Source organism: Ochlerotatus camptorhynchus, unplaced genomic scaffold (genome assembly GCF_037179485.1).
Source record: "Ochlerotatus camptorhynchus isolate MF236.1 unplaced genomic scaffold, CSIRO-AGI_Acam_v1.1 ptg000249l, whole genome shotgun sequence".
Classification (NCBI taxonomy): domain Eukaryota; kingdom Metazoa; phylum Arthropoda; class Insecta; order Diptera; family Culicidae; genus Ochlerotatus; species Ochlerotatus camptorhynchus.
The window spans coordinates 1,085,102-1,095,334 of NW_027040739.1; the positions used below are offsets into that span (position 1 = coordinate 1,085,102).

General features: G+C 38.4%; 1 protein-coding gene across 7 annotated transcripts in view; it reads left to right on the top strand.

Annotated features, from left to right (window-relative positions):
* The window catches only part of dpr18 (defective proboscis extension response 18), a 67,353-nt gene extending 58,276 nt beyond the window's left edge, over nucleotides 1–9,077 (top strand). For all 7 annotated transcript variants that reach the window (XM_065226367.1, XM_065226365.1, XM_065226368.1 and 4 more), the window contains exons 7-8: nucleotides 7,632–7,756; nucleotides 7,985–9,077. In XM_065226367.1, coding sequence (XP_065082439.1) covers nucleotides 7,632–7,756; nucleotides 7,985–8,097 — 238 coding nt within the window. In that variant the 3' untranslated portion in view covers nucleotides 8,098–9,077. The remainder of the gene's footprint in view (nucleotides 1–7,631; nucleotides 7,757–7,984) is intronic.
* The last annotated feature ends 1,156 nt before the right edge of the window (nucleotides 9,078–10,233 follow it).

Consider the following 10,233-nt stretch of genomic DNA (forward strand, 5'->3'; position numbering starts at 1 on the left):
CAGATCACAAAAAACAAACTTGATAAAAAGCTTTCAAAGGGAATTACAAGTAAAATAATTATTGATTATTTTACGCAAAAACGAGCAAGTAATATTAAATCTCTTGTATCGTTTGCTAATGCAAATTGACTGTAACAAAAATAATATGCTTAAATTAAATTAAATATTAATAAATTACATGCAAAATTTACTTTATTGGTGAGAAGTTTCTAATAAGCCCTCCCAGTTCCTCTGTATACAAAAAAAATCTGATACTATAATCAGAATTGCTCAGTCTGCATGAAGCAGCCGATTTCATCAAGGAAGTTCTATTAACAACCAAGAATTAATTGTTTGAGGCATACTGAAGCATTAAGAAGGTGATATGTGTCACTATAGGAAATCATCATCATCGTTGCAAATATAAAGAAATTAAACATAGCCCTTTGCTTCAGTACCGTCAACCTCCTGGGGAGGATATCAAGCGAAACACGCAATAGTTCGAAGACATATACTGCTTAAATACTCTCTACAGCGCCAAAGCTGGTACGTAGCATACTTGAAAATGGCGTGCTGGTGTGGGCATGCCATTCAGATTAACCGGATCGAGCGTATGCAACGAAACTTTCTTCGATTTGCGCTTCGCTTGCGTCCGTGGAATGATCCTGTCCGACTTCCACCCTACGAACATCTGCCGACCTTGGCTAATAATCCTGTTGCAGCGGCTTTTCATGTTTGACATTCTGAATAACAACGTAGACTGCCCGGTACTGCTGTGCAACATTCATCTCAACGTTCCGTCCACCGTACTATCTTTGGACAGATTAATCCATTTGATGTTTGTTGTCGTCGTTTTAATGAAGCGTTTGTCAATTTTGATTTCAATATTTCTAAGACAATGACCCGGATTTTTCCCCTCTTTTTCGAACGGATTTTTTCACAAAATGGAATGTTTCTACCACAGATGACTACTAAATTAAATTACCTCACCAAAATTAATTTAGGGTAGCATAGTGAATGCTCGAAATTGTTTAAACCAATTTTGGGCAGGACGAAACTCACCGGGTCTGCTAGTTTTGTTATAAGCTCAAACGGATGTGATTTATACCGATCTGTCAGCAGCGTTCGATAAGCTAAACCATGCTATTGCTATTGCTAAACTAGACAGACTTGGGATCAATGGTAACCTATTACAATGGTTTCGATCGTATGTAACCAGTCGCCAACTGATGGTTGCCATAGGCAATTACCGATCTGATACTTATCCTGCTACATCGGGGATACCCCAGGGTAGCCACCTTGGACCTTTGATCTTCCTGCTCTACTTCAACGATGTGAATTATGTGCTTGACGGACCTCGACTATCGTATGCTGACGATCTAAAAATCTACCTTCGGATTCGTTCCATTGCCGACTGTCACTTTCTTCAACGCCAGCTTCATGCTTTTGCTGATTGGTGCACCTTGAACCGAATGGAAGTTAACCCGGCGAAATGCTCAGTAATCTCCTTTTCTCGGATAAAAGAACCAATCATCTTCAACTACAACCTATTGGGTTCAGCAATTGAACGAGTGAGCCACGTGAAGGATTTGGGAGTCATTTTGGATTAGCAACTCACATATAAGCAGCATATTTCGTATGTCGTTGATACATAGCAAAAAATAAATTTTATTATTACATCCAGGAGGATGCACTTCAATCATGTCGAAAATTCCATGTAATTTTAATGGCCACAAAAATAAACAAATGCAGTAAAAACAGCGTAATGTCAGTTCATGCACTTTATTAATGATAATTTTGTCCTTTTTGACAAGTAATATTACACCATATTTTCGACACGATTGAAGTCCATCCACTTTGATGTGATATCAAAATTAATTTTTTGCTGTGTAAAGCTTCCAGAACACTAGGCTTTATCTTTAGAATAACCAAAAACTTTACTGATATTTATTGCCTGAAGTCATTGTACTCCTCACTGGTCCGATCAGTCCTTGAATATTGCTCAGCAGTTTGGAATCCAAGCTACAACAATGGTGTTGAAAGAGTCCAGCACCGATTCTTACGCTTCGCCCTTCGGCGATTGCCTTGGAGAGATCCTTTCCGTTTGCCTAGCTATGAAAGCCGATGTCAGCTGATTGGTTTGGAAACTCTTTCGACCCGAAGAGACGCTGCAAGGGCTTTACTTGTTGCCGATACATTGCAAGGGAGAATCGATTGTCCTACTATCCTCGAAAAAATCGATTTGAATGTACGACCACGTGCACTAAGAAACAGTCTTATGCTGAGACTTCCCTTTCGTCGCACGAACTACGGAATGAATGGAGCAATAAACGGACTGCAGCGAGTTTTCAACAGAGTTGCCTCAGTGTTCGATTTTCACGTACCACGTCAGACGCTTCGCCGTAGTTTCACCTCGATATTTTCGGGCATAGGTAACCGTGAATAGCAGTGTAATGTTTAAGTTTTAAGCACAGACAATCATGTTGTTTTTTGTATTACTTAACATCATTGGGGCTTATTGAAGCCTGTTGATGGAATCAATTAAATAAATAAACTCAGCACTGCTTCTTGATTCCAAATTCGACCCACGGGTTTCAATTTCGTAAAAACGCGTTGAAACACCATTGAATCACTTCGTCATACAGATTAAGACAAAAATGGAATGGAAAAAACTACCTCACGGTAACGATAAACCTATGTTTTGCACAACCGTTAATCAGACCGAACAGCCTGCATTCCGATATTCACAAAGCCACTTGGAGATCACCAGAAGCAGCACTACCAATAAGGGGTATTTGATAAATCTAGCTGGCCAAAACTATATTTACGCTGTAACTATTTCAGATGTAATTTTAATACCTCTATAATGGCTCTATGACCACCTACATGGGATATGTTCAGACTAAACACCAATTACCAGTACCTACACTACCAGTACCTACACCGTACAACAGCAGCATCAGCTGTAGAAATAATAATACTGTTGATTGTCGACCGAACCGATCCATCTTGCACAAACGTAATCTGCTCTGCTTACGCTTGCTTCGCTTGTAGTACTCCTAGTCCACAGACTGAGGTGTAACAAAATTTCGTGTACTTAGTTATGTTATTCCATATTGAGTTTTATACAATTATGGCGTCCAAAACTTCTTCTTACCCAATTAAAATTTAACCTGATGATTTAGTGCATTACCTTCTATGAAATTTTAAAAGATAGAAAAAAAACAACATTTCTGAGTTGATTTCTGTCATTTTCATATTTATTTAGGATAAGTATAATTGCAGCAATGAGCTAGAGATACCGCTTGTCTATTTCAATGTGTGCTATTGTTATTGGTTTTATTGGTTTACGAGATATCCACGAAGAATTAAAAGTGTTTACCCGTACAGTAAATAACCTTCAAACTGCGGTAAATAAAATAGCACGATTTTCATACAAGCTAGCCAACTTGGACATGTTGTACTTTTGTACTGTTATGACCAATTAAGCTGAAATTTTGGCAGAACCATTTTTTAAACAAACGAGATTATTATGACATACATAAAATTTAAAAATGTATAGTTGTGGTGCAGTTAAATATAAATTTAATCAAAATATCATAGAATTGAGCTTAAAAAAATGCCTCCAGCGTATTCGGAGGCAGTTAGCAGCAAGGGTTTTTTGTGGTAACAATAAGCAAAGAAAAATTGCATCAACTTCTACTGATTCACATCACCCGAATCCACCCGAATACAAAATAAATTTATATATTTTAGCATTTTGTGGTACTTATTCACAACACCGTTAATAACTCATGCTTGATTCTAAATTATATGCTCCCAATCACCTGCCTGAATGGTGTCTACCCTAGATGTCTTAAAAAAATATATCTTGAGTTGACTAGTGGAACAGAGTCCTCAACGACGCGACACAAAATTGCACGAAATCACACGACCAACTACAATGTCAACTTTGAACTGCTACAGCAAGCGAACAGAAATGAAAAAGAGTAAAACAAGTGTAGGGTATTGTTCACCTATTATCAACGTGTTCAATGCACTACTTCATTGATAGTTAGCTCTCTTTTGAAAAAAAAAGTGCAATGGAAGAGCAGCTTGGTGCAGCAACTCTTGAAGATAGCCATCTGATCCACCATAAGTGATTATGTAGTATAATTGTGTGGCAAGTACAATCATACTCTATACCCAGGGAAGTCGAGTAATATTGCAACTTGAAAAATTCCTAGACCGGACCGGGAATCGACTCCACCCTACAAACATTGGAAGCAGAATAATAGCTTATTCAGACAAAAATATGCTTTTTCAGCTAAAAATGGCTTATTTAGTCTTGAATCAGCACAAATTGTTTGATGGGCAGTCACATCCAGCATGGTCTTGCTTAGTAGTAATCCCTTCACCGACTGAGCTACAGCAATTGGCACTAGACATGGCCTCTCCGAACCAATGACATAACTGGTTTGACGGTGGAGGAGAAAAACGCAGCACCGGCAGAATGCCCATTGGCCAAGGCGACGATGGATCGTGTGTGTTGTCCAAGTTTCGGGGACACTCTCAAATCCTTTCGAATCTCCAAGAGGGTTACGGCAAGGTGATGGGCTTGCGTATTTTCTGTTCCCCGAAGAGCGAGGATAGACATTTACCGATGACATTTATTATCAAAAATGAATTCAGCATATCAAAATTTCCTTTACCTATCAATTTCATCGACATATGCCGACGGTGTCGGTGGTATAGTGGTAAGCGTGACTGCTTTCGCACCCCAGTAACTCTGGGTTCAATCCCAACCGAGGTAGTTAGGATTTTCCTGAGACGAATAAATCTCTGGTCACATCTTCCATCGGAAGGAAAATAAAGCCATTTGGTCCTGGCCCATGTTTTGATGGGTGCGATACCTACCAAGGTGTGGAAGCCAGCTCCCTGGCCAATCGATTGCCGTCAATGGATGGCAATCGATTTCCGCGGTGATTGGCACTAGAGAGGTTGAATTTATAAAGAGATGACGTGTCAAAATTGGAACAATCGATTATATGTCAAAGTCATAGGAAAAGTTATTCCAATCGCCTCTTTACCCAATTCAGTCTTTTTCATTTTTACATACCTTTATCAACAGTCACAAAAGAAGTGCAGCCTAATGAAGAGAAAACGTCCAACAAACGTCAGAAAACATCCTTTTTTCATCAAAAATCCTTAGATTTGTTGCTTTGAAAATTAGATCGAGGAAAGCTCCACCGAACGTGAAGTTTGTTTATATTAATTGATTTGACGTTTCGGAAGTTAGGGAGCTACAAGGTGTTTCAGAATGATAAAAACATGTCGTAGTAAAAATGAATGAAACTTTGGTCATTATTTTTGGAAACGGTGTAATTATTTTTATTAAAATAAATGTTCACGTAATTAACGTAATTAAAATTTAATGTCGTGTAATTAAAGTAATTTAAATCATTTAAATGTAATTAAAAATGAACCCGATCCTTTCCAAGGAACCATTTGCAAACAAACCATCCTAAAGTAAACTCCAAAGGAAACCCACAACACATGAATACATTCGAATGAATTAATTTATTCAAAAAATCTTCATACATCCAAATACTGCATATATATATATATATATGCCAAACCAGTCCCTATTTTCAATAGTAGTTTAACTACTAGGTACAGATATCAAACGATTCCATTCTCTAGATGCAACGAGTAAGCTGAAATGCCTCAAAATATAGATAATCTATGACACGGAGTTTTTTTTATCAGGTTAACGAAGTTAAGGAATTCCTGATTCAAGTGCATACCGAACATCAAGTTGGTGTACTTCACTTAGACGTTTGTGCCTGAGAACCACTGAGAGTTGTGGGGCAAATTGAAGAAGTTGTTTTATTGGTATCCCTTTATCAAATCGGAAGAATATAACTCTTACGAGTAGATGCTAGAAGGGCTTGCGCTTATTAGATTCTATTCATACGATCAATAGTTTACTTCTGATTACTAACAGCTCCCGATTTATTCGAGCTAAGGATTAATTTGCTTTTGTAAACAATAGCTTTAATTGTCGATTTCACACAATCTCGCAAACTTACAACGGAATCAAGCAGGAGAAGCATTCGTCAAGCAATTTTTGTACCTTTTTGTGTGAGATTGAGATTTATTTTGCTGTTGCTTCTTCTTCTTCTTATTCTTATTCTTCTTCTGCTTCTTATTCTCCTCATCCTCCTCCTTCTTTATCTTCTTTCCTTTATTTAACGTGCCAATCACCGCCGGACATCGATTGCCATCCATTGACGGCAATCGAATGTGCAGGAAGCCATCTTCCAAACCCGCGTAGTATATCGCACCCATTCATTAACACACATGGGCCGGGATCAACGGCTTTGCTTCCCTTCCGAAAGAAGACGTGACCAGAGATTTGTATGACCTCAGCTGGGAGTGAATCCAGACCCATTGGGGTGAGAAAGCAGTCACGCTTACCACGCCGGTAATTGAGTTTTCAAGTGAATGAAATGAGCGACTGCATTATTTGTTTACAAAAGCAGTTGCGGTTGCACCCTAGGTTGCTCCCGAATCTCGAATTACTATAGATCTAAATAAATAAAGAAATGATTGGATTGTTACAGGATCCAAGCTAGTTCCAGCCATTTCTCAGAAGTCCTCGAATGGTGGAGGAGCGGGTATGGCACACAACATGAAGTTTATAGTTTTTCCCGATCTCTATGAAAACATAAAATTAATAACAAGAACAAAATCGAATGCTTCGTTGCTTCTGCTACACTGCAAAGGCACCTTAAAGGCTCACATCACAGGGTGAAGTGTTTTTTGTTTTGACATATGCTGATGCACATCCGAAAAGGGCCCGTGATTTTTTGGTTTTTAAAAACCATTGCAATAACATAATGTAAGGTATTTTAACTAATCATGTTTATTACTACATGCGTAAAGTTAACGATTTACATAGCTGGAGATGCTTACGTCAAATATTAGACTTAAAGTGGACATTTTATACGATAGATGATGAGATGAAAGTAAATAGTTGATAGTTCCGTTGTAGCAGGGCAGTGTGAATATTGTGTATATAAAGTAGTCTTCCCCTATTAGGCTCACAACATACGTTGGAAGTAGATCTTTAGAAATTCTTAGATTCGTACTGCGTAGCACAAGATTTGCTTTAAATGCGAAACATTACCATGAAACCGTCATTACAGAACGATACCATTTATTGCTCACACGGTCGTATGCTAAAAGACTGAGTGAAACCTCTTTTGATTTTCCTCACATTCGAGAAGTTTTTCCTGGATAATCGAGGAAAGTTTTACGAACTTTTTGCAAAAATTGAGTCCAATCTAGCTCAGTCGGTCTCATCGTTCGTGCATCTCTGACAAACTCAGATAATTCATTTGCACCGCTATAGGGTAAACGCACCAATAGTGGAGGCACGTTAGTGCAATGTGTTCATATAGTGCCCTAAGCCACTAACGTGCCTCCACTATTGGTGCGTTTACCCTACTATTGTTTTGGTGAGCCCTTCATGTTCCGGTGAATCTCACTCTGACTACGATGATAGCATTTTCAGTTGCCCAAAATTGCAAACACTGTTACGATAATTCAATTCGAACCTTTTGTCCGTGCTGCTGAGTGCCAAATTGAAATACTCTAATCATTTTCAGCCTTTCGAAACAATGGTTCAACAGCAGGCTGTCCATAATACAGGCCGAACGAGCTCACAGTGGACTCTACACTTGCACAGTGGCCGACAAACAGACGACATCCGCACAAATCCAAGTGCTGAACGGTAGGTGAACTTGTATATATTAGTGTTATTTTCACGCACAGGATGTGCCTTCCCACTGCCCTAATGCGATTTTGTGATTCACCAAAACCTTTATCCAATAGGAGAGAGAGAGAGAAGAGGCACATGCTGTCCATTTCATGCACACACATATCTAGACTCCATGCATATGATTCACAGCACAGAGCCCGGTTGGGGTTTGCTAATGAAAATTTTATTTGAAAAATTTAGGTGAGACTCCAGCTGCGGTTCAACACAACGGAGCAGATAAAGAAAGGGCTATTTCGGCACTTATCTTCTATTGCGTCCTCTGCTGGATTCAGTTGCACATATCCTATACGTAATGTTGCCGTACGACCCGCATCCAGCTAGCGACAATATATCAATCACTCCGAAACGCGCTACCATCAAGATTAATTATTTCGCTGGCAGCAAGTCACTGTCTCTGATTCACTGATTTCTGACCGACAGAGAGACGGCCGTCGGGCATCAACATTCCTTCGCAGATGGTCATAATCAGCGATATTTTCGACAGGCATCCGATTAGGAAAGACTTTGGCAGGAATAATGAAGCGCCTCCGGTGATAAAGGGAAAAGAATGGAACCCAAAAGTCATGATTTATGTATCATTTTTCATCTCTAGTACAACTTGACCGATATCATCCTGAATAAGCGCTCGTTTAATCGTCGTTTTCAGCACCATTGTTATTCTATTGAACCTTCATCCTTTTCCATCTCTCCACCTCCCACCAGACTTCCTTCCGTTCGCTATTCCCTAACGAGAAATGCAAATGCGGGGCAACGACGACCATTCACTTTCGCACATTACAGTGACTAAAACCCAATCAAAAAATACAAAATCAAAATGTACATTATTTTCTAGGGATTGAATTTTAACGAATTGTTAAACGTTTATTAAGGATTATGTAAATACACGTAGTTGAACAAGATGTTTCGAGTCAGCAAACCAGACGCGAATGATCAGTTTAGGTGTCTGAAGGATTTTGGAGATAAGGGAGCATCATCAATTTCATCTGAACGAATGTTTGAAGCAGAATGGCAGACGAGCAAAACAAACAGTGTTAGAAGTAAATATATCTTCAAAGTAATTACTACCAACTCTATATATATATATACATATACCGAACACCCCACACAAACACACTTTGACAAAAGCCAACTGTATCTACTAAAATGAATGTATTATGTTCGAAATGAAAACAAAAAACAACAAACTGGATGAAAAATTGTACCATTAAACCAAGAAAATGAAGACAACACAAAATATACGAACAGAGAACTAAGACATCTCAACCAGCGTATATAATGAAGCGTAAAAATTGGTTTTTCATTCTTTACCGAACTCCCTTTCGCCTTTCTGACACAGATTGCCTCATCGAATCGGGCTGGTAGGTTGGTTATTTGTTGTTCTGATCTGAATCCAATTTTCTTCGAGCCTACTAGCTGCTAGGTACAGACTCAGTTTGCGTTCTTCTTACTCCTCAGTCGTACCTACATACAAGGGTGGTTGAAAGAAAAGGAAAAGTGTGGGAAATTGTGCAGCATTGGAGTAACTCAGTGACCGAGTCGAATTCGTTTCAAAAGTGCAAAGAGTGGGTTTACTCAGTGAGTGAGTAATATCTTTCTTGAATTTCCAGGAAAAAAATCTCGTCTACGAATATGAAAATAAACAGATATTTCACTCTGCCTATAAGAATACTCCTAGCCGGTTTCTTGGAAATGTCAGGAAAATTGTACTGACTTTTTGCAATTTTTTAGTTACTATCATCGGTCGTGTAGTCCAACAATTCTGGTGAGCTCAACCGTCGCAAATCTACCGTATAACGAGGTAACACTAATCGTTTTAGAAGTTTTAATTAAAACAGCAAAAAAAGGTTATCTTCCATTTAATTCCACTTAATTAATTTTGGTATCCATGACAGATACGTATTTCGACTACAATGTGCAGTCTTCATCAGTGTCATTCCCACTAAAGAACTTATCAAAATCTAACCCCCTTAAGTACTCATCCCCTAGGTATAAAAGTCAAGATCACAGGTATATAAATGAAACTACAATGTGTTGAATCGGAACCTACCTAACTAATTAAAACCAAAGATTTAAGTAAGCTAAAGGAGAAAAATCTATTTAACTCTCTAATAGTGGGAATGACACTGATGAAGACTGCACATTGTAGTCGAAATACGTATCTGTCATGGATACCAAAATTAATTAAGTGGAATTAAATGGAAGATAACCTTTTTTTTGCTGTTTTATTAAAGCATTCCGCTAACAACCCAATTTCATTACTTCATTATGATGGCTACCAAGCCTTTGGGATTTTCCTTATTAGAGAGTTAAATAGATTTTTCTCCTTTAGCTTACTTAAATCTTTGGTTTTAATTAGTTAGGTAGGTTCCGATTCAACACATTGTAGTTTCATTTATATACCTGTGATCTTGACTTTTATACCTAGGGGA